We start from the raw sequence: 24884 nt of genomic DNA, 5'->3' as shown, positions 1-24884 counted from the left end.
ATCTTAGTAATGCTTACAAATACTTAAAGGGAGGGTGCCAGTCTGGATGGGAACAGTGTTTTTTCAGTGGTGCCCAGTGATAGGACAAGAGGTAACGGGCACAAACCTGAACACAGGAAGTTCCATCTTAGCAAGTGGAGGAACTTCTTTACCTTGAGGATAGTGGAGCACTGGCACAGGCTGCCCAGAGAGGTTGTGGAGTCTCCCGCTCTGGAGACATTCAAAACCCGCCTGGACGCCGTCCTGTGCAACCTGTCGTAGGTGACCCTGCTCTGGCAGGGGGGTTGGACTAGATGATCTCCAGAGGTCTCTTCCAACCCTGACCATTCTGTGATTCTGTGAACAACAATAAATGGATTTGCAATCATCTGTGGCAAAATCTTGTTCTTCGATCCATACCGATTGCCTCTAGAGATATGCAGAAAGAACAAACCTCTGGAGGGAAAACATGATTATCCATGGGCCCGGCTCCTGCCATAACGACAACTTTCTAAAGTAGCATCCTGGGCTCTCTTATGCGCCCGTGTTGCTGATCTCTTGCCACTTTCCAGGAAGAACTGAGTACTATAATTGTGTGTGGTGCACCATTTTACTTATTCACAATACATTTTTATTTTTAATTAAAGCAGAATTATGTAAGACACATCTCGATGCCTTTTCTTTTTATCATGAGGCAGCAAGATGTAAAAAAAATAGAAGAGATAAATGTTCGCATTTCAGAAATCATAGAAAATACTGTATTTGGAAAGTAATCCATTTCTGGTATTGCACTATAGTTGAACATCTAGGTTCTTTATTACTTTCAAGCTACAATCATGCTGTAATAATATTTCATAATCATAAACTGTAAGGTAATTATGCATATAATTCCAGGAAAGCAAAATTACAGTTATCTGGAATGTGCCAAAACATATCCCTAACTATTCCCATTCCCCATCATCTCTGTACCAAGCGCAATGGTGGAAGAGGGAGAGACAGCAAGGAGAGCCTCACTTTATCTAACACTTGTAGCTAACCACCACCTGCAGTGTAACTGGCAATACATATCAAACAGAAAAATAGATGTCCAATAAACAGAATGGGAAAAATTCTGGAACAGTTAAAAATGGCAATGGTTTCAAATACCCATCACTGCCAAAGCTATGACCCTTCTATCGGCATCATCTAAAACGGAACAGATGGAAGCTAAACGTGCTTTTATCCATCACAGGCCTGTAACAAACTGCAGGCTGCTCTCCCTGCCTGGATTCTCTTTCAGCAGTTTGGAAGTGCTCCTCTGCAATATTGTAAATGGAAAGACAGCGCGCACATGCATGCATGACTTACACGAACTATGACTATCGTTTTGCCTTTACCATAGCTTAACTTGACTTCCCATTGATAAGGAAATAACAAGAGTATGGCTCAAATGATTTCATGTTCCCCCGATATAAACACTCCCCTTTATATAGCTTTTTGGTAGCCCACTCTTTAATACCATTATTCATTCTCCTTAGGTCCAACCATTATTGCCTCTCATACCTTGATTTTACTGTTTGGCTTGCCTGCTGCTAAAAGTACACTCTCTCATCTCTGTGCCATTTTATTCCCATATCTGAGATATTAGTATTTTGTTCTCCAGGCAAAGATGTACCTGGTGGTTTAGGCCGTTTATCTGAAGTTTTTCCTTAAGCCCCTGCTCTCTTCATCTCTGCCCCTAGAAAATGAGGTGCACACTTAGAGATGACAGTAAGCCACAACACAAAATGAAAGGCATGAAGCTGCAGTCGCCCCGTTCTTCTGAAGGAAACTAGCCCCTGGTGTAGCTAATCTTGTTTGGGGATGTTTATCCAAGTTCAGAAAGGTCTCCACTGAGCCAGCTCATTCTCTCATCAGCCTGTGTAAATCTCCTGTTATTACCCCTCTAACATTACTAAGAGCTTTAATGGTGTTACTGTCCTTGACAGGCACATTATTCCACCATGGTTTGGGAGTCCCTTGCTGGCCCCATGGGCAAGCAGGACCCACTCGCTTCTTCACAAAAGTGTGTCCTTTTGTGGCAGGAGCAGAGAGGTATGTGGTGTCCAAGGGACCCCCATCCCCGTCCCCCAGCACTCACACCACTGCAGCACGCAAGGCACAGACGCGGCTGCTATTTTACCACCACGTCACTCCCGCTCCTATCTCTTGCTGAAGACAGCAGCCCACTGGGCATGCTGCCAGCTCCTTCCGCCAAGGTCGAGGACAATCGTGCACTCTGTGCTTTTGTGGCCGAGTCATGCCAAATGGTAGCAGATGGCGTCTTCCCCCAAGGCCCCATAGCTGCGGCGCTGCAGTTGGCAAGCCACAAAGATCAGTCTTCCCTGGGTGTTTTCCTTCTTCCTCCTCCACATTGGCATGCAGCAGACTGGCTGACAAAGCTGTCACATTTTCCGTAATTGCCCTGAAAGAAGCCCTTTGCAGAGTTGATCCTCCTGCTGGCCTTGGCTGCTCACAGCCAGCGCCTGGACAAAAGGGCAGGCTGCCCCCAGACATGCGCCGCCTGCAAGGCACACCACGGAGCGGTGACGTTGGCTGCCGGGTACAGCTTGTTTCAACCCAGAGCAGCATTCCTCCTCCTCCCACAGAAGAGACTGTTTGGTCTGCAGCAGCAGTCAACATAATACCATCAAGCACTGCTCCTTGACATTATTCCTTCATTAATCATCACCTAAGTTGTAGACCAGCTTCATTAAGACCTGACATTCTTGCACTTGTAGTTTGAAGCTATCTCTTCACAAACATACATCAACCACATGTTCCTCCTTGTTATTTCTTCCAGGAAATAAAAGCTAAACACTCACTGAAGTTATGAATATAATAGGGATCTAAAATTCAGCACAGAAGACCAAGATTTCACAACCAGTTATGCCCATTAGCTTTATAAAGGCGTACAATTTAATTAGCAGAGATTTTCATCTCCAGAGGCAGCAATGCAAACTACAACTCCACGAGGAGAGATGAGACAATGTCGCCCTGGGCAAAGGCATTCACATCCCACAGAAAGGTTTTCCTTTCCTGTCAAAGGGAAGGACTCAGGCTAAGCCAGCTTTTACCATGCTGAATAACAAATCAGCACCATGTACTAGTACATGATATAACTGTGAAACTGGCAGATATGAGGCAGAAATTCTGCTCTTCAGCCTTAAAATTGACACCTGTGCTGAAGAAACAAAGACAAGTGAGGTCCTCGCACTCACCATGGGCTTAAAAAGTTTTATCCCACTCCCCTAATACGAGGCTGAAAAAGAAGAAAGATGACACTTTATTTTAAATAAAGATCAATGTTCCCCTAACACCAATAATGGAAAAGGGGGAAGATGAAAGAGTCTGCAGAAGGACTGGATGAAGAGCAGAGGACTTCTGAGCCTCTTGCCGCCACAGCCACAGGGTGGAGGATTAGGTGAGGCGGCAACACCCAAGCACATAAGAAAACACAAAACATATCTGCCTTAAGATCTGTAAACTTTAGGAAAAGAAGCCAATTTCTATTCAGATGACCTGGGCACTAGGAGGTACCATATTTTGAGGATGTTCGGCCAAACCATCCTTTAATCCAAATGGAGCTTGCATATCCCACAGAGATGAGTGGGCTTCATAGGTTGACTGCCTGCGTACTTCGGCCTCCCACATTGGGGGCACAAGCTCTTCGGTGCACCAAGGAGGTGAGATCTGCCTTCAGAATCAGCCACCGGCTTTTCAGACAGCTGCAGGCAAGTCACCTACTCTCTCTCTTTCCTGCCACTTTAAGTAGTATAGCACCAGCTATTTGACAGAGGCATATGCGCTTCAATTGATTTACTTTTTGCATCTGCAGAGGTTCTTGCTGAAAGTGGCAACAAGCATGGGAATTTCATTGTTACTATTATTATTATTATTATTATTATTATTATTATTACAGAAGACCATCTGATATCTGTACTGCAGAACACCCCATCAGATAACAATATCTCAAATGCCTATACTTTGGATAATCCCCCCATAACATTTCTGTCTCACTTCTTCCTACAATGCTATTTTCATTACTTAGTGGAATCAGGTACAGATCATCTTTAACAACCCAAACATAGAAAGTGCAATAGGCAATTGTAATAAAACCATTATCATCTTATCTTAAAACTTTGCATGTTGTCTAAAGCTGACAGATCCTCAATTCTGTGAGCAGAGGTAGACAGCGAAGTAATCGTTACAACAATTCATCAAAATAATGTCAGCAATATGGATATTTAGGAAAATCTTTTCTCAAAAAGCTTGATTTATCACTGCCTCTGATTTTTCTCAGTACTGTCTTCCCACTTCACAGAATTTGTTTGGGAATATAAGTTTCAAGCTGTGCTTCATGATAGGCCAAGGATACTGCTGACCTGAAAGAAGATAAAGCCTGAAGCCCTGAACAGGGTATCCAACACAGCAGTCAAAGACGCCGTTCAAGCTGCTATTGTAGTTAGGAAGAAAAAAGGCATTTTGTTTCTTTTGAGACAAAGCTTGTATTTACACACCAGAGAATGCCGAAAGTATCAACACACATGACTTTGTATTGGCAAAAAAAAATGGTGTGTCCACGGCATATAGTTACTGGACGTAACACAGACATTGCTTAAGACCTACTGTAGCTTCACAACTCATTCAAGCCATACAGTTGGGGTATGATTTATCTTCATTCCCACAGAGTCTGCACTGTCAGAGTTCAGGGAATTCCTCGCACCTTAACAGAACAATGGAAAAAGCCAATCCTCCCCCCTCCCCCATTTGGTCCCCAAATCACTACGAAAAATTGTCAGAGCAACAAGCAACTCTCTCCAGTTACCTTTCTCACTTCCCACGGACCAGCTGGCTTTGTGGAAACTATCTCTGCATGTCTGGCACTACCTAAGCCATTTGCCAACATCAATATTGATCGTCAAGCACCAGTACCAGCTGCAGTACTGAGGCAGAGAAAAAAAAATTAATCGTTGTTGTGATTATGACTGGTGACATTTAAAATAGGGTGGGAATAAACCATGTGCCCAAATCTAACTTTCATGACATGAGCTACATCCTCAATAAGAGCAAATCTGGTGTACACATACACTGATGGTGGAAGATGTTCACTACAAACAAAGGTTTGCTTTTAGGCCACTGAAGTTTTTAAAGGTGCCACTGCCATTATGTTCCAAATTCTTGTATGTAACAGATGACCTCCAGAGTGACACCAGAAAAGCTCATCTAAATGAACGATATTGCTAACTCAACCTGTGGAGCAAACACACATCAGATCACATGCACCACATGTTAAGCAAGGCTAATAAAAGCAGTCTGCTTCTAAATTAAAAGACACAAGTGAAAAATAACTTTAACTTCAGCTTTATATACCATGCTTGAGTAATGGCAAAGGCAGGCAAAGAAACTGCACTTACTCAAAATTTTTATAGAGTCTGTGTAGTCTTCTGCCACATGAAATTAAAGCCACCGAGAACAGACGATTGAAAAGTAAGTGGAATTACTTTACAGGAAATAAAATGAAAGCTACAAGTGTTCAGGAATTTTCAGAAGTGCTTTATCCAACACCTATATTCAAAATAGACCGTAACTAGGAAATAGCATTCAGAAAGCAGGCAATATTACTAACCACTTCTAATATAATTACCCACACTTTTAGTCTATAATTTGTACTCATTCACAAAGATAGAAGGGATTCAAGATAGCAGGGTTTATATATGAAAATTTGTGATGGTTCATGTTTCACTAACTTCAAAGTTACACACCCAAGCAGTATAAGTGAGGACAATTTATCTATTCCACACATGTTGCATACCTCAGAGAAGACATTTAGAAATGGCTCTTTTCTAATTTTTATTTTAAATAGTTGTTGCATCTAGATTTAATTCCTTCAGCTTTAAAAGCAGATGGCCTAAACTGCTATGATTTCTATCACATTAATTCTAAGCTGAAAAAACCCCTATCTATGACTCCATATTTCTATAGTTAAAGAAATAATGTTTAAATCAGCTATTGCAGGCTCTTCTATGCCAGATACAAGTGCTGGAGATCTACCAAAAAAGGGACTTCATCTTCTGAATGCAAAAAGGTGCCCCATCTCCCCTTGCAGGATAAACAGGACATTTTCTGGTAGTTCTTTAGTAGCCCAAGACTGAGTCACACCAACCTTGATCTTTAAACAGATGTGATATCATGAGGGGATCTTCCAAACGAAGGAGAAGAGGCAAAATTACTCATATCACTCTGCAAGTATGTGTCACAATCCTGGTCTTGCCTCTCTCCCCCAAGCCCCCAGTATAAAGATTATAAAAACTTCTTCAGTATCACCAGCTCAGATTTACATTTCCTTAACATCATTAATTTGCAAGGCTTGTGCCTCTCACAAAGTTGCAGGTACCATCTCAATTAAACATGTGTGGACGTGAGGGCACAGAGAGGTAGTACGTGATCTAATGTCACAGAAGGAGTCACTGCTGGAACTGGAACAAAAAGCAGATATCTTGAATTTGGTGCTTTCCCCCGGTGTTGTTCAGTAGCTATGACAAAAAAAAGGCACAAAAAACATGGCTAAGAGGGATATTACATGCATTAACCTGTAGGGAACTGAGCTTGAAATTTAGCAGATTTTATGGTACCAGCACAACAGCTTTGTGGCATGACTCATCATCTCATTTCTCAGGGATGTAGGACTGGGGATGGTTTGGATTTTGCTTTTCTAAAAACTACAAAGGAGGGAAACCTATTATGGGCCCATCAAATATTTGCGCATCACGAGAGCTGCTGTTTGAGATGGAAAAGAGTTCATTCCCACTGAGCTCTCACCATTCACCTTGTGAGAAACAAGCAGCAAAGCATCAACCAGCTTCATTTCTCTGGTTCGCTGACTCCATGCATTTCCAAAGGTCACTTTAAAAAAAGCAGTTTAGCGTTATTACAGCTTCCTTTGAAGGACGAGAACGAGACAGAGCATGCCAGTGTGTCCACATGCAGAGAGGTGGCTCCCTACCAAATACATTTTTGAGAAATCACTCTATTAATAAGGATGGCAATGTGTTCAAGAGATCTTCAATAGGAAATGAGCAGTGCTTAAAGCTGCTTTAGCGCAATATGCCATTACACGGAGATATCTATGCGCAGCAAGGCTGGTGCCTATTTGATTAAACAGCCTGCCTGCTCCCTCCAGAAGATATCAGAGGTACAATTAGTTCAGTCGGCAGTATCAGCAATGCCCTTGAGGTCCTGTGCTCCTGACAGCTAATGAAGAGGCACTGCTGGCTGTCAGCGCGTGCAGGGGGAGGCATTCATCTTTGTGGCAGCACCAATTAAATCCACCGAGGTCGCACCAGGAGGAGATAGGAATTCAGTGCAGGGAACAAGTCAAAGCCACTGACTGGTTTAACACTTCATTTTTGGGGTTTGTATCATGGAGAAAAGGGAATCAATTTTGTGCTAGCCATGCTGATGGTGAAGGGAATACAGACCATCTGCGTGACAGCAAAGGTAGAGAGAGTACCTCAGTGCTCAGGTGTGTGTGCATGCGCATGTGCGCTATGGAAGGGTGTTTTTTGCAGTAAGGCAGGAAACCTCATAATACACAAACAATTTTCTTCTAAAGTCAAAAGAAGGGAATTTGCTTAGCGCATGGTGTTCCTAACGCTCTGCTAAGCCTTCAAGGAAAGCAACTTGCAGTACATGTGGGTGTATCCTCACCTTGGACATGGCAATTACACCTGAGAAGATAAGGCAGGGAACTCTTGCCCCTTATTTCTCACAAGGCTACATTTTTACAGAAAACAAACAGTTCTACTTCAAAACAACAGGGCTCAAAACCCTCTAATCATTTCCATCCCCAAGACATCACATTGAATTATACTACTTACAGTCAAACATGTCAGCTAATCATCTGCCCGTTTGGTGCCTCACTGTAGAGTCCAACCTTTTCTATCCCACACAAGTCCTGCTGTCATATGACTTATAGAACTGCAAAGTATTGATATCAGAAGTGAAGAACATCGAAAAAGAAGCTACAGTAAGTATCCGGTACCCAATCTGTTGAGGTACATGGGAGTACTACAAATAAAATTGCTTGTTTAGCGAAAAAAGATTTATCTGTAATTCCTGGTTTGTCATACTTGTGTCCCTTAGGAAAAAATGCAAGAGAAGTTATCAAACCCACATTTTCCAGGCCTTCATGGACCCTTACTTAAAAACACTGCCAATCAGTAGGTGACAAGAATTATCACCTACTGTGGCCTTCCCATTTCGTATGTCTGAGAATTCATGGCGAAAGTCTCAAAGGGTTTAATCTGCTAAGCACTGTGTATCAACAGGGAACTGGAGAGTTTTTAATAACGCTACAACACACTGGCAGCCATTTATCTTCTCAAACCTCACAACACATTTGTGAGGCTAAAGGCCCTGTTTACCAACAGTGAAATCAGCATGACATACACATATGCAAAACAGATCTCTCCTGACTCTCAGCCATGGGTGCACAGACATAAGCAAATCTAAGGTGACTTAAATATAAGACAGCTATCCTGCAGAAATGAAATAGCATCATCCTTTGGAACTAAAAAATTCATTAAGCTTTGAGGAGTGAAATCCTATTGCAGCACCAGAAGCAAAATAGTTTATTGTTTCCTTTTATGTAAAGGAAACTTAAAAGAAACCCCTCAAACCCACCTCATGCTCCCTACCAGAACCGTCAATCTGCAGGAAACCTCATTTGCCATATGGTATGCAATTAAAGACATAAAGGTGCCTGTGGACACCTCTTTTTTCTGACTAATGAAAAAATAATTCTAGCAATTTCAAAGTTCTGGGAATTAATATTTCACTCCCTTGCAGAGATTCTCTAAGAAAGCCATGGGCTTTGGGGAAATGCTCTGTAGTCAAAGAGTTCACAAGTCTGTAAGGTCAGCCTAGAAACCTGATGAAATACTGTTTGCTGTTCTGAGAAAGAACAGCATAAGAATTTCATGCCAGAAAAATGAGATTCAAACATGCTGTGAACAGCAACAACGCAAGTCCTCCAAAATAATGTAAAAATACTTCGTAGGGCACTCTCCACAACAGCACTGGGGAGCGCTTTCCTAACATCAATTTGTAAAACCTGCTACAGACTTCTGTATTACCTGAAAATAATTCTCACAAGAAAAGGTGTGATGGAAAATCAGCTAAATGTTTGAACATAGAAGTAAAGACTGCCAGAGTATCAAAACTAACACTTGAGACCGGACTGTACATGGCTGTCCAATGAAACTGCTTTTGTTTCACATCCTTTCCAGCTGAAGCATTTGGGCAGGTAGCTTAAGTATTTTAAGTGCATGTCGTATTTTGATTTATATCCTGTGCTTCTACTTGAAGAAGCAGAAGTAAGTTGTCTCATTGTGGCAGTATGTTTGGCCTGTTTTCAATTAGCACCACAAAGGGAACCAACACTTCTGCTGCGTAACATCACTGAGAAACTGCTCTCTGAAAAGCTGCACATACAGAAAAACTGCACAGAGAGAGCTCACCAAAACCACAATAAAAATGGTGTGATTTTCCTCAGCAATTTGTTTGGGCTTGTTCTCTTGACTACAGCTCCCAGGTCTGACAAACTGACCTTAAACAAACAAATGCGTACAGTACTGAAGGTGCCTTCTGCAGTCTCCACCATCCACGACCCAAGAAAGATCTCGTGTTCCCTGATGGGAAGGGAGATAGCCCAGGAGCCATACACACAAGAAATCAGCTGCCATGCAAGTGCAGCAAAAAGAAGCAGCAGAGACTACAAGTAAGTTTCCTGAAATACTACAGTTATTTCCTAACAGTCTGAATAACCCCTAAGCATGAAACAGTGCCTTAAGCTGCAGACACATAGCTTGGTGCTGCACTGAGAATGCTTTTAGAGGGATGAACAGACTTCGGTAACTCAGTACTACCAAAGTACAAATTAATCCACACAAATGCACATGCTGGACTACAATACTTTCCCAATGGTGAAAAATACAACACACATATACAAAGTTTACAAGCAAGGTGAGGGTGATGACGGAGTACTGGAACAGGCTGCCCAGAGAGGTTGTGGAGTCTCCTTCTCTGGAGATACTCAAAACCCGCCTGGATGCATTCCTGTGCAACCTGCTGTAGGTGAACCTGCTTTGGCAGGGGGGTTGGACTACATGGTCTCTGAAGGTCACTTCCAACCCTGACCATTCTGTGATTTCGTGAAAAGATTCCACAAGGAATACTGAAGATCAACATTTGGAAATATATGTTTTAGTTTAAACAGTACTAATTAAATATTAACACACATGCAACTGAACAACTCATCAGAGAAATCTTTGGGATATTTGTGTCTCTAGGGGAACTCATGCCTTGGAACAGAACACACAAACAGATCACATGCTAGCGAACACAGTCATGGAAGCTTGTCCTCAGTGCTGTTTACTTATGAAATCTGCATGTAATACAGGACAGGGACAAAGAAATACATGATTCAATAACACTGAAATGGTGAAATACCATTGGACTGCTGACCTGACTTTTTACCCCTGAGGCCAAGCTGTAAAATGATTTCTCACTCTCGCAGAGCAGGACATCAGCCACAGTATAAGGATCTCAAATAACAGCAACCAGGGAAGGAGCAGTATGAGCAGTTCAGTTTCCAGGATCAAAGTCTGTTCAATAATGAAGCACATTCCTTTGCTCATTCAATAACCGTCATCTCTTCTAGGCTATAACCTACATAGTCCCAGATTATTTTGAGCTGGTGGCACTTCCTGAATGCATCAAGAGATGAGGATTCAAGTTCTGGGAGCTTCTGCAAGCATCTGGACATCCCTGGGAAAGCCACAGGCTCCTACTGCAGGGCTTCCCATACTGCCCTCACCCAAAACGCCTGCAGGCAGCAACACCTGGAAAGCCCAGGGGATTCCAAAAAAGGCACTCAAGCCTTGTGTAAAAAACGGTGGACGAGTCTGAGCTTCCAATATCTCTGTGCTCAGCTCCTCCTGTGCAAATAGGGTGCAGCAACTTGACTCCAGCCGGAATCAAGTCTCCCACATGCAAAATACTTTCAGGTACCTCTGTTTTGCACTGCTGTACCTACGGGTGACACCTAGTTCACTGAACCACAGCTAGGTCACCTGATTTAGTTCTGTTTGAACACAAATGCCTCATTACACCTGCATACCTTTAGAAAGGAACAAATACACAGAAAGAGATTTTATCTTCTAAATAAAACTAGCAACAATCAGAAAAGAAAACACAATCACTTGAATAAACCTAATCACACAACTTTGCTATATGTGCATATTTCCCATTAAAAAGGTATTTATTTAAACCCTCTTCCGGTTTCTGTTGAGTATGAAACATTCCTCCAAGTACAACAGAAGCTGTTAATAACCACAGACATCACTAATCACCTCCTGGTCACACTGACTCTGGTACAGAAAACTCCTGCGCAGATGAGTGACATGGGCCTCGTGCTGTACAGGAGACAGTTTCACTCCTGTAAATTAACTTCATCAGCACAGCAAAAGAAAAAAAAGAAAGAACAATTTTAAGTGTTAAACCATGTCATGACTTAAGGAATGAAAAGAATGTTTTCAAAATGCAAATTAAAGGCATCTGTGTTTTAATTACAGCATCAAAACTGCAAGATACTTGTCTCCACACACATTTCTTTCATTCATCTTCAGAGATGGCTGCGTACAGAAAATTAGTTTCACAGTATAAACCTCCTCCCACATACATTCTCAAAATAGTTTACATTTATTACCAATAAACACACACACACACAAGTTTTCAGGCTGCCCACAGACATAAGACAAAAAGAGGACTTGTCACTATTGCATACACTAAAATTTACTTCAACTTGTAATACAGGGAAAACTGAATCCAAGAGCAGCATGAGCTTCAGCGCCATACATTTAACACAACATTCATTTAAGCTGACAAAATAAAAAAAAAAAACCAACCTGCAAATAGATCATGTTGTTATGTAGCTGTTTTCTCATATGAAATCTAACAAAGGCTAAACAGAACCTTGGCTACAATGTATTTTTCTTTATTACACTCAATGAGCTCAGTTTTGTTGCTGTCAGCCTATAAAACTGACTTAGAAGTTGCTAAGAGGATACAGATGACAAACAGCTCCATGACAAAAGGCTGACAATACTTGCCTTGAGAAGCAACAGTGACACAACGACAGTGACAAAACTCGCTTCATCTTTGTTTAACATACAGCTGACAACACTTCTACAGGCACTGTGATGCCTGCACAGTCAGTCTGAGTCTCAAGTTTAATTTCATCCCCCAAAGACAAGTGCTGTGGTATGAAATGTCCTATCTGATTTCCAAAAAACTTTTTTTGGTCATGAATCCTTAGCATAATATCTCACCAGGAAAATTCCTCCAGTATGAAGTCACTATAGCTGCATGCTTGTTAGCAAGGGGGGGAAAATAAATATACTGGTGCTATCCTAAACACATTCAAAACCCCATATTCAGAATTAAAAACAAGCAAACAAAACAAAAACTCCTACCTGGTTCTCAGGGAGGCTCCAGATAAATATTGAAGGCAGCCCACATACTAATTGCAAATTACTTTTTAACTTGACTGCATAGAAAGATGGAATAACAAATATTTTGGGAAATCACGAGAGTGATCATGCTCTCCCATGAGCATCACCCATCAGGACAGCAGCTGGCACTCCCACTGTCAGCTGTGCTGCCCAAGGCTCTTTAACTTGGGCATGAAGGTTGACCCCGGGCTAAGCCTTCGCACATAAGGGCTCAGGCTGGAAGAAAATAAAACGAGAGGTGCTGACACAGAAAACCAGCAATAAACAGTCAAATTATGGGAGCAGAAGCAACACTGACAGTGGTTGAGACCTAACAGTGTACTGGTAACTCAAAATCAGAGTGAAATATTGCTTTTTCTGAAGGCTTCCTACAATTTAGGCAACAGCTTGTGTTTCGGCACTCAGGGACAGACTGCTCCTGCCCCTTTAAGATTTCCTTCTTGAAGAATGTCCAGCCTTCCTGGACTCCTTTGCCCTTTAGGACTGCCTCTGAAGGGACTCTGTCAACCAGGTCCCTTAAACAAGCCAAAGTCTGCCCTCCAGAAGTCCTAGGTAGCAAAGAGAAGGCTAGCAAATCACTTAAGCAATACTCGCAGTCAGGAATATCACTCAGTTGACAAATCTACCCCCAGTAAAAAACACACGCAATCAAAAAAACACAACTAAAAACAAGTTTAGGGTTCCAAATCAGTGATGCTTGCTGTTGTTAAAATCTGTTTGTACACCAACAGTGACCAGGGAGCATTCTTAAGTGATGGTACTGATGTCATCAAGCCCACATGCTATTCTGATAAGCTGTTGATGCTATGTTATGGATTCCTTTGTTATCACAGGACACACTACTTCATAGCATCCAATATAATCTAAAATAATTACCAAATACACTTGTACTGTCACTATACCACTCAGTGGTGCAGCCCCTTGCCATGAACAATCATGCTTTACATTGACAAATAAAAACCACATCCTTTTCCCACGCTGCCTGGAGGTGAATGAAAAAATTATAAATTAAAGTATTAACAAATTAACCTTTTTTTTCCCTTAAATTGAATCATTAATCACCTTCAGCTTCTGTTATGGCAGAACAAATGTGGCCATTTTTCACTGAGAACAAAATTGCACGGACTTTTTATGTGGAGTAGAATATCCTACCTGGAACAACTTCAAAAAGGAACTTTCCTGGACTTTCTTCATTGCAAGGATGCTCAATTACTCTGTTGCCAGGCAGAAAGATGGTACCCTAAAGAAAAAAATAACAACAAACATGGGATTAAAACAGTTACCATGCTTCTGATAGACTAACACTTCTTCATTTTGGACTGGGGTATACATGAATTTGTGTCGTTGCGCCTGAGCAGCTGACTTCCAAAGTGAGACTGAGGAGGGATTATCCCAAAAGCCAACATCATAGATCCCCTTAATTAATTGAGACATTGAATAATGGCTTTAGGTTTTTTCATCTCTTGGGGTTTTGATGTCATGCAGATTTTTGTACTAATCACATGTACTAATTTTACTGTGCTGCACGGAAAATTTGAGACTAGAAGAAAGGGTTAGTTTCACCCTGTCAGTAAAAAGCTACGAAGTTGCATGTGTGAGGCAGATGAACTTACCAGCTAGGCTTCTTGGCTAAAGGCAAAGCATATGCGTACAGAAGAGTAATCTCAATTTGTGGGATGCATACCCAGTCCCTGCTCTGTGCCCTTTTGCCTTAACATCCCAGGGAAGCAATACAGAGAAGACATCCCACTTCCACCCAATGGAAGCACCAGCAGACTGGCACGCTGCAAAGCCAGCAAATGCATTCAAAGATGCATTTGCTACAGGCAGATAGGTGCTGGATAATCTCTGTGACGGGCACTGAATGCCTTTATCACAACTTTACTACCTTAAGAAAGCATATGAGGAATTTTAGCTGTATGTACACCGGTTATCAAAAACAACGCCTGCAATACTCAAAACATTTCTGGGGCTCCTGTGGAGTGAAGAGAGAACTTCTCCCCCGCTCCCTCCCTGCCTCTTTGCCCTGATGTCACGTGGAACAAATAGGCTGCTCCTTTCGTCTGAGAGGAAAGATATTACAGCTCCTGCTAGTACTGTTTGCTCAGTTAGCAGGCAGTCCTTAACGAAATTATGGTGGGATGGATGTCCAGGGGTAAAATTTCCAAGTGGCATCCTAGGAATTGTATTAGTACAAGTTCTCTATCACTGTTAATGGGAGCTAATACCTACTTACCAATATCCTCCAATTATTGCATAACGGGGTCCCTATCTCCAAAGTAAACAACTTACATAACTTACACGGCTTAAGCATAGACTATCTTGAGTTGGAAGGGCCCCATAAGGACCATTGAGTCCAACATGGAGCACCATTTTCCATACTGGTTTCACCAAATGCTGCTTCTAAATATGTCAGACCCCTCATCTAAACAGTAGTAAAGATATCCCTGTAGAGGAAACCCATCAATTCTGATATCCAGTATTTGTTGCTACGGCTTGTAACCTTCATTATGAGCATTTACAATTATTGGGAAGGCAAGACAAGCAGAATGCTATAGTCCTCTCACAAAGGAGACCTTACAAATCAACAGGAAAAAGTCATCTGAAGAAAGAGGTAACAAATGTTTCACAAAAATCAGTATTTGTACCAGCTGATGCGGAGACTGAGCTCTACGCTGACTTGTCCATATATTGCTGTCTGCCATTGGGCACAGTGTGTCACAGGAAGCCAAAGACAGGGTGCACAGATATTTTATCGGATCACACAAAATCACCTACATTAAATACTATGATACTTTTTACTGAAATCAGATGAAAGAGAACAGTATTCTGCTGAGGTGGTATTAGCAGCAAGCATTAGCAGTTGTGGGCTGCTTTGCCCTCTCACTACATATACAGATGTATTATAAGCATTAAGTGCCTTGGTCCAATAGTTCTATTAGAAGCTATTTTCATTCATACCTGCTACAAGCAGCAACTGTTAATAGTTGTCACACTGCAAAGCCTTCTGTGAAATACCTTATTAGTCAAGAATAGTATCATAAACAAAAAAGATTATATGAACGTGAAAAGATGTCACAAAATAGCTCCACTTCTAATATAACAGCTGAAGAAAAAACAGCAAATATATGGAATGCATTTTTCTGAAAATTATGAGACCAGGAGTAAAAACCTCTAAAAAAGGATTTTTAACTACATGTATTTTATGTCACATGTGATAGACCATTAAGACCGGTATAATTTTCTTGCCCACTTTATCTTTCAGCTTGAGTTGGTTTTACCTAAAAAAAGCTCCACCCAGCACACAGGATGTGCAGATCAGAGTCTTCACGCTGGAGTAGATTTCACTGGTTCAGGAGCTTGTGTCAGTGAAGACAGACAACATATTTAAGCTAATTATATGTCTTGGTATCCAATTAAACAAAAATACAAAATTAAGGAGACAGCCTACAGCACTGTAAACTAAAATCAATTTATGAGATAGTAATGAAAACTGCATTCAACTTCGCTGTCAACTCATTAGCAATAGACATGCTGCAGTCTCATTACAATGTGATGCTCTCTGATTCTTTGATGTAAATTTCAGTATTTACTTAACAGTGAGCCATCTTAATGACAGATTTTTGAGAACATAACAACAAAACAGTCATAATATTTATAACCTTACCACCTTCATTTCATAGATGAAACCTATTTAATCTACTAAAACGTGAAGCCTAAAGCCACACATGACAGCTAAGTTAATATGAAGGGAATCCAGACAGCAACACTGTACATAATGTTGCTGTGGTTTAAAAAGAAAACATGTCCTCAAATGGTAATTTGTCTGGACTGTCTATTTTCAGAACTATTATTGGAAACATCAGTGCACGTGAATACTTAAAAATATATATATATGGGGGGAGGGGGGGGGTGTTAAATAAGAAAATAGCTTTGTTTGTGCAACATGCACCTGGATGCCCCAGACTAGTGGGGAAAGCCTAAGAGAGCGATTGCAGCTCTTTCACTTCCCAATCTGTCTGCTTTCACACCCACCATACGGCAACACTTCCCCTTTAGTAAGTTTTGTAGTTATCTACATAACTGTACTAAGGCTATCTGGAGTGTCCCCTTACTTAGTTTCTCAGCAGTTAGCAGTGTTTCACATGAGCACGCTAACACCCAGGGAACACACCTGTACTGTAACAAAATCCCTGTGGCCTCTCACATGGCACAGCCCTGGCTGCTGGCTATTTGATAGGAGCAGGGCGATCCTAGTCCCCACATCACTGTCGGTCCCCTTGCTCAGTTGTCTTTCTGGGCCATTCAGGTACAACATCTGGCCCATCCTTACAGCTTGGATAATGCAAAGAGTGTGGACTATCAGAGAGTTGCAAAGGTTCAACAAGATAAAGCTCTGTTTTTCCCCTTGAATCTTTAATTCCAGGGGGAAATAAGAGAAAACCAAATATATAGTCTTAGACACCTAAAAAGAGAGTAATTTGCACATAAAAGATGAAGGTGTTTTCCAGAGGAAATACATGTTTTCACTTGGGTATCAGTGCATGTAAATGTTCCATAATTAGAAAACTTCACGTTGCTTCATATCAAACTCTACAAATCATTCAAAACTGTTTAAAAAAAAAATCTCAACACAAAACTACAGATTGGACCAGATTAATATTCTGCTTTCAAAAAACAAAGAAAAAAACATGGTGTGAGCAGGGAACAAGACATACAGTCCATAGAAATATAGAAAAATGGGAGTAGGAGAAAAATGTGGCCCTGACCCAAGTCCCTCCTCACTCCCGTTGCATTCTGTTCACAGACTATGCCTCCACCAGGTCAGCAGCATTTCGCAGACCTCCTGCTGCCGTAAACCTGGGTTGTTTTTCAATTTCCAACACTTCTGTCCTTACCAGGGCAGTTCAGTTTCTCTAGCTGAGGGTGACTCATAGGATGAAGGAGAAGTTAGGGTTGCTCAAGAAGCATTAGCCTTTTCCCTAATCAAGTATCAAGCCCAAAGAAGCTTCTCACACACATGGCTTTTAGTAAAGCACACTGTTGCCTCAGCCAAAGATTACTGAAATAGCAGAACAACAACATTCTTGTTAAAATTATACACGTGCAAATATGAAACCTTTAACTGAAGAAAAATTACTGCTCAGTTAACAAAGTGCCTGATAAAATACTCAGTGCAGCAACAATGACATAGATCTACTTTGGATTACAGTCACAGCGTTACAGTCTTGCTCAAAGAGATGTTTTCTCCCACACTAGTCCCCTGCAACACTTTCGGCACCATTCCACAGATGAACTTCATGAGGAAGCATGGAAGAGGAGACAGGATAGCCACCACACAAGTCCTTCATGGCAACCAGCTGACAGATGGTATTTCTGTTTCGCACACTCTGTGTAACACTCTAATAGTAAGCAACCCTGTGCCTCTTTCTCTCTCTTTTCCTTTGCTCTTCCCTAGGCATACTTTCCCCAGCCGTGTTTGAACTTCATTTTCTGAAGCAGACTCATCACCTGTGTTCAAGAGATACCAAGTTTTCCTTAAGAAAGCTTATGACACAAGGAATTCCCACGCCTTTAAGATGCTGACCAGCAACTATGAAGACAAATACATGATTTTCCATACCTCTAGATGGATTTTATTCAAAAAGCATGTAGACACATGAGAAAATTAACTGCTTTCTTGCCAAAATAACGTCTTCACTACTTATTCTAATACAGTTCCCCAGCTTAACTGGTCTATTTGCTTGCTCATAGTTTGTCCCACTGCCCCCTAAAAAATGTTACTTCAGAAGTCCACAGTATCAGCAGTTACATCAGATGTTCTTCTTGCCATTCCAACTTTGATGATTTATCAAAGATCATTGAATTTTACTTCAGCTTTCAAGGTAAGTACTGCATTTACGTATCTGTTTTTCTTATTTCATGGGAAACTCTTCCCAGGATTTTTTTCCTGGTACAGTACAGTTTCAGTTAGCATAGAGGATCTTCACATAGTTTCTTCTTCTTTGTCTGTTGCTAGAGGTTGATTAACTGGTTAACCATGACAACACAGAAGTGGCTGCGTTGGCTTGGCAGCAAAAGTTTCCACTGTTTTATCCCTGCCAGAGTGCAGCCCCTGAACAAACATAGCCCAGCTACTCATGCCTCTCTGCAAGAAGGCTCCCAACTCAGCTGGACTGTGTCCCTCAGAAAAAAAAACAAAACATCCTCCGAGATAGTGCTGGGTCTGCAGCCCATGGTCAACTGCTATTCCCCATGTGAAGCCCTCTCCCTCTCTAGGTGGTGCCAGACTAAACTGCACCACAGCTCTTAGGAAAGGTTTGCTCCGAGAGGGAGGAAGGGGTAAAGAAAAATCAGCTCTCATAGAGGCAGGAAGGTCATCAGCCTGGAAGGAGGCAGCTGATGGGGAGAATTAAGAGGCAGAAAGGATTTTTGGGTACGTGTCATATGACTCATAGCCATGTACAATGCAACGCTGTTGTATGGTTTCTTTTGACACTGTTGTTGTTTCTGGAAAGTCTTGAGTGTCATACTTAAGAACAACTGTGCACTTCAACTTGGATGATATCTTAAACTGAAAAATACTACATTTAGTGGATAATGCTCTCAACATCACTAGTATTTACAAGGTTGTAGCTTGAAAGGCATCCACTGTATTTCACAGTAAAGCCCGTTAGTCAACCCAGATTAAATAATATACCTGATACGTGTGCACATGCACATACATACAAGTATATATCTACATGTACATGCAGACATGGACAGGTACTGTGAATTCATAAACAAGTGATGCATAGCAAAGAAGGATAAAATGAACACATAAAATGATATCAGTTAATCATAAAATCTCATTCCTCACATCACTACTGTTTTTGCCTTTAAACTATCACAAAAATAGGTTATCTCAAGTCTAAGTGAGCCCTTGGCACTGTCAGGAACCTACAGACACAAGGTGAGGAGGAAAATTTACAGCACAGGCCGAAACCCATTTATACTGAGGTCAATAATTAAGCCTGCATTGCGCTCACTAAAAGCACAGTTTGACTGCAGTAACCTCTTAAAAATCCAACTTGATTTCCACCGTTCCAATGTATTTCCAAAATGCCAGTAAAATCACTTGCTGCATAGGGGCAGAGCAACTCTGAAATCCAGCTCTTTCATGTAACTACCTACACAGAGATACCTGTATTCCAAACTGGGACCTGGGCAAGTTAACCAGCTGGCTCCAAACCCTGGATCAGTTCCGGGACAGAGGCAGAGAACTGCCTCGGCTGCCTCTAGCTGGCCAAAGCCCAGCAGATCCTGAGCTCGCTTGGTCTTGCAGCACAGCATGACCCAGCAGGGTTCACAGCATGCTGGCTGACATGGCTTGGCTTGCTTTGTCAAGAGCAGTGCCTCTGGTTTGCTTGTGACCATTTTGCAGCTCTGGCGTTTGCTGTTACTACTTACCATGAAAGCAAACTTACTTTTAGAGCTTTAGTCTGCAAAAAAAGCCCCCTCTGCCAGAGGCCAGCTCTTTGCTTCAAGTGCACTGGCCTCTCTACCCAATTAAATAAAAACGGGTTGATTTCAAAATATTTCAGTCATTCCCGTTGCTGTCCTACTGTTATAATCTATCAGGTAATTTGGTGTGCCATGAGCGGCCCTAAAAGATTGTAACTGTGACTCAAGCAGTGTAAATGCTCTGACTACTACTCTCCAGTGATATTTTGAAGCTACACAATTACTGTTCTTCAATTTAAACAGGAAGTATTTTTGTCTAGAGATCTCTTACCCCCATGTACATTAGGGGTTTTAAATCTTATTAGTAAAGACTATATAAAGAAAACAAGCTTTACTGATTTTACTGAATTGCCACTGTTATATATACGTAATGTCAGATTTTCTAGCACACGTGACAATAGTGGGACAACAACAAAAAGTTAATGCAAGCTATAATTACAAGAGAATGAAGGAACCAGATGTTCTGTTATAGGTTTTTTTTATTTATTTCTTATAAGAGAATAAGATTTTTTAATTTTTATTATAAGAGTAGATTTTTATACCACTTAAGAAACCAGAAGTTCTGGAAGAAGTACAATTACTGCAGGAAATGATGCAGTCTTTGTCTTGCAGTTATTGCAGCCATTTACAGTCTTGCAGTATGCACAGGGAGAGAACAACAAGTGCTATCATATTTGAGGCATCCAGCGGGAAGGGGCTTTTCAGATTTTAGGGGGTATGTAACATGCCAGGAATGAAGACAGAGGAGGACAGAGAAATTGCAAAAGAAGTAGGGTAGATTGGATAAAAATCAGTCAATATACAGCATACATTTTTTCTGGCATAAATTCTATTGGATTTGACATGGACCACCTCTCCTATGAAGTCAGGCTGAGAGAGTTAGGGTTGTTCAGCCTGGAAAAGAGAGGATCTGGGGAGAACTTACTGCACCCTTTCAGTACTTAAAGGAAAGATGGGAACAAGCTTTTTAGTAGGGCCTGTTGCAATAGGATAAGGGGTAATGGCTTTAAACTAAAAGAAGGAACATTTAGACTGGATATAAGGAAGACATTTTTTACAATGAGGGTGGTGAAACACTGGCACAGGTTGCCCAGAGAGGTGGTAGATGCCCCATACCTGGAAACATTCAAGGTCAGGTTGGGTGGGGCTCTGAGCAACCTGATCTAGTTGAAGATGTCCCTGCTCACTGCAGGGGAGGTTGGACTAGATGGCCTTTAAAGGTCCCTTCCAGCCCAACCTATTCTATGATTCTATGACATTTTCTTGCCCCGCTATGTTAACACATTACTCTAGTTTGTTTCTGTTGAAGAATGAGAATTGTCATTCAGTTCTCAGAAATTCCACAAACAGGAATATAAAGGAGATTTTTCCTTTACCTAAGGAAAGGTTTAAACCTATCTCATAGCTTAATTTTTTAAAGAGCAAGTAAATTCACCTCTGTGGTGGTGAATACCACATGTACTTGGCTATGAGCATGAAAACATTTATTCTGACATGAGAGAGAGAGCTGGCAATTTTACTAGGATGTGATTACAACTTCTTTAAAGATTTTTCTATCTTTCTCTCCTGCCACACATTTCACTTAATGGTTGAGTGCTTCTCTCTGCTTGAGAGAAACTTCTTTCCTCAAGGATGAAGCAACCTTGGCTTAAGCAGCCACTAGAAAAAAACTCCCTTTTTTTGTTCCACAAGAGAAAGAAAGCTCACACCAAATTAAGCTGTAACACCACAAAAAAAAATTAAGTTTTCCTATAACCAGAGGCTAGATACAGCCATACTTCATCATGCCTACGGTTTTCTTTTCTCTAGTAAGGGCAAGAAAGAAGAGTGACCATTTCCTGACCATGTCAGAGACACTGTCTGAAATTATTAAAAGCTTTTTCCTCTTTCTGAATCTGTTTCACAGCACCAACCTCTACCTTACAGTTGAAATTAAAACTGAACATCCTCTCTTCCCACCTCTAAATTCTGCCTGCTATTTTAAAGAGTTTCAGACAGATCTTGGATTAGTATGAAGCAGCCTTCCTTTCTAAAGCAGATTTTCTATGGTATCTAGAGAAGCTTTAACACCTCTATTTTACCTACCCTCCCCCGGCTTCTCCCTAATGAATGAGCTTATTCAATTATATGTCGCCAGCTTCTGGCAGAAACACTGCTCCTCCTGCAGAGATTTTGCTTTTCTATCCCAAGTTTGTCACAGGGGGGTATAAGGAGCTGGGGATATAGTTATAGGGGTGAGCCAATTTATGAGTTGCCAACTCTTGAGAGTTACCTCAGGCATAAAGTCATGGTGTGCATCTGCTTCCACACAAGCACTTCCAAAAGGAGTAATTAGGACTGTGATTCGGAGAGGGAACTGAGCTCATTTAACAGAACAGGACAAGTCATAGGGTCCAGTGACCGAGAGATATTGCGGGAGCTCTACAATATAAGGCGCCTTCTTGGGGAACATGCTGTAATTGCCACATTGCTTACAGAAAGGACCCCTTGGTATTTTCTGAAGGAAAGAAAAAGGAGACGTATAAACAAATTCGGAGACTGCCTTGAGTTTAAGGACTCGAGAGTACAAGCTAAGATCATTATTAGATGCATGCATGGAAGTTTTGATAAAATTGGGCTTCGCAATGACCACTGAATTTTGATCAGTAGACAGTAATGGGACTGGGCATTACTGAATTACTATAGAAGAGGAGGCAGCTATGAAAAATCTTACTTCCAGTAGCTCTGGTCAATAAGAAATTTAGGTTATTAGATAAAAACATTTTCCCAAGGAAAAAAGCCAACAAGGCACAATACAGCAAAACACAGAGGACCAAGTCTTGCTTTCATCTTTTGCAAAGGAAATTTACTGACTTCTAGTCCTGAGAACATCTAGGTCAAAACAATGCATTTATTCCCCAAAAGGACAATATATGGCAGGAGAAAATTTCAAGTATGGCCTCACATTTGTATACAGAGCTCTCCAATGACAGTCTTAACAGATACAGCAATACTGTGAAAGAATGTAGAATATATGATCGAGCAGGTTAAATCAAGTCAGTCATTAAATACTGAACTATACATTTTTCAAGATAAGATTCACAGGGGAAAAAAAGGCCCTAAAACTGAACTTCTATTCCATCTTGGTTTCTTTTCCTATCTTGACCAGTGGTCACTGCACACGGTTACCTTACCTCCAAGGGTCAAATGGATATCATTTATACACTCATGTTGGTTTCATTCCCACAACTGATAGAAAGGATTAGGATCAGTCTGTGATGGAAAGAAAAACATATAGAGTTACCATAACTGCTAATGATAATCAAGTGCTTTGCTGGGTCCCATTCTGAATTATGCTTTCACATTGCAGGAGGATTAATTTGGGGGGGAAACAGTCTAACAGTCTGTGGAAACACTAACAACACTATATCCTTGTTGGAAAAAATACAGATGGGTAATTATGGTTGGCTTTCAGAGCAGACTGTCAAGACCTGACCCACTGTAACAGTTAACAGATGAATATATCACAACAGATGAATGTATCAGGAGCAAATATCACCCTGGAGCACAGACAATGGAGCAACAAATAACTTGTCTGTTCACCTCCAAGCTGAAGCAGCCTCAGCATGAACACTGGGCCCAGCCTGGGACCCTGTGCTGACAGGTGGATGCAGACCTGGCACAGGGAAGGCAGAGAAAACCAACACAAGTGATCAGGGCTTTAAAACCCACAACCTCTCTCTCAAAGCTGGTCAGTGGGCCAAAAGGAGCTGAAACAATTTGCTTCAAAATAATCACGTGCTTCAGTGCAGTGGCTTGCCATCATTGTCTGAAGAACATCAACAAGGACTAAAAGAAAAAAGAGTAACACCATACGAATAATAATCAAATTAAATCAATAATTAAGATTTCACCATTTCTGTGTCCCAGGAAACCCTGCCAGAGAGGGCTTTGCAGTGGAGGGAGCGGAATCAGATGTCTGAGGCAGGTTCACAGGGGACCCTGCCACACCAGCCATCAGGAATCCTGTAGTCACTCTGCTCTAGCACCAGAAGAAATCTCCTTTTACTATTACTTAAATACAATTAACTTAACATACAGTCAGAAAAACAGCAGTGGTTAAAACCATGGTTAAAACCATGGTCAGGTAAATCCCAAGTGGAGGTCTGCCTGCTTCTGACCATCAGAAATAACTTACCACTTTCAAAGTTTCTCATCTAAGACCATTATCCTTCTCCCTCCTCTCAGCCTCCTCTCCCCTCCCCTCCACCTTTTTGTCAGCATTTCTTATTGGCTTAGCTTATGATAACAGTCTTGCTTACGACAACTTATACTACTCTGCTCTTATAAAGCCTACCAAAACTCAGAACTCTTACAAGGCCTACTAAAACTCAGAACTCAGCTTGGCCACAGCAGTTAAAGACAATAAGAAGAGATTCTTTCAGTATATCAATAGGAAAAGGAAGACTAGGGAAAATGTAGGCCCACTGATGAATGGGATGGGTGCTCTTGTGGTGGAAGACACAGAGAAGGCAGAGTTACTGAGTGCCTTCTTTTCTTCGGTCTTCGCTGCTAAAGCTGTCCCTCACGAATCCCATACCGTGGAGGCAAGGGGGAAGGTCTGGAGAGAGGAAGATTTCCCCTCAGTTGAGGAGGACCAGGTCAGATACCACTTGGCCAGTCCTCAGGAGACCCAGACGTTGCAGGTAACCGAGAAAGTCTGGGGGAAGCAAGACTATCCCTTGGTTGATGAGGAGCACGTTAGAGATCAGTTAGATAAACTGGATATACACAAATCCATGGGGCCTGATGGGATGCACCCTCGGGTGC

General features: G+C 41.5%; 1 protein-coding gene across 1 annotated transcript in view; it reads right to left on the bottom strand.

Moving 5' to 3' along the window:
* Positions 1–24884, bottom strand: part of LOC104288706 (rho GTPase-activating protein 24-like) — a gene marked incomplete at its 3' end in the record, with an annotated part of 182160 nt that overhangs the window by 118131 nt on the left and 39145 nt on the right. The window contains exon 2 of the mRNA XM_009887555.1: positions 13725–13812. Within this exon, the coding sequence (XP_009885857.1) occupies positions 13725–13812 (88 nt within the window). The remainder of the gene's footprint in view (positions 1–13724; positions 13813–24884) is intronic.

Source organism: Charadrius vociferus, unplaced genomic scaffold (assembly GCF_000708025.1).
Source record: "Charadrius vociferus isolate BGI_N301 unplaced genomic scaffold, ASM70802v2 scaffold896, whole genome shotgun sequence".
Taxonomy (NCBI): Eukaryota; Metazoa; Chordata; class Aves; order Charadriiformes; family Charadriidae; genus Charadrius; species Charadrius vociferus.
The sequence above is the reverse complement of the archived record's forward strand: the minus strand, read 5'-3'. Positions and strand labels throughout refer to the sequence as shown.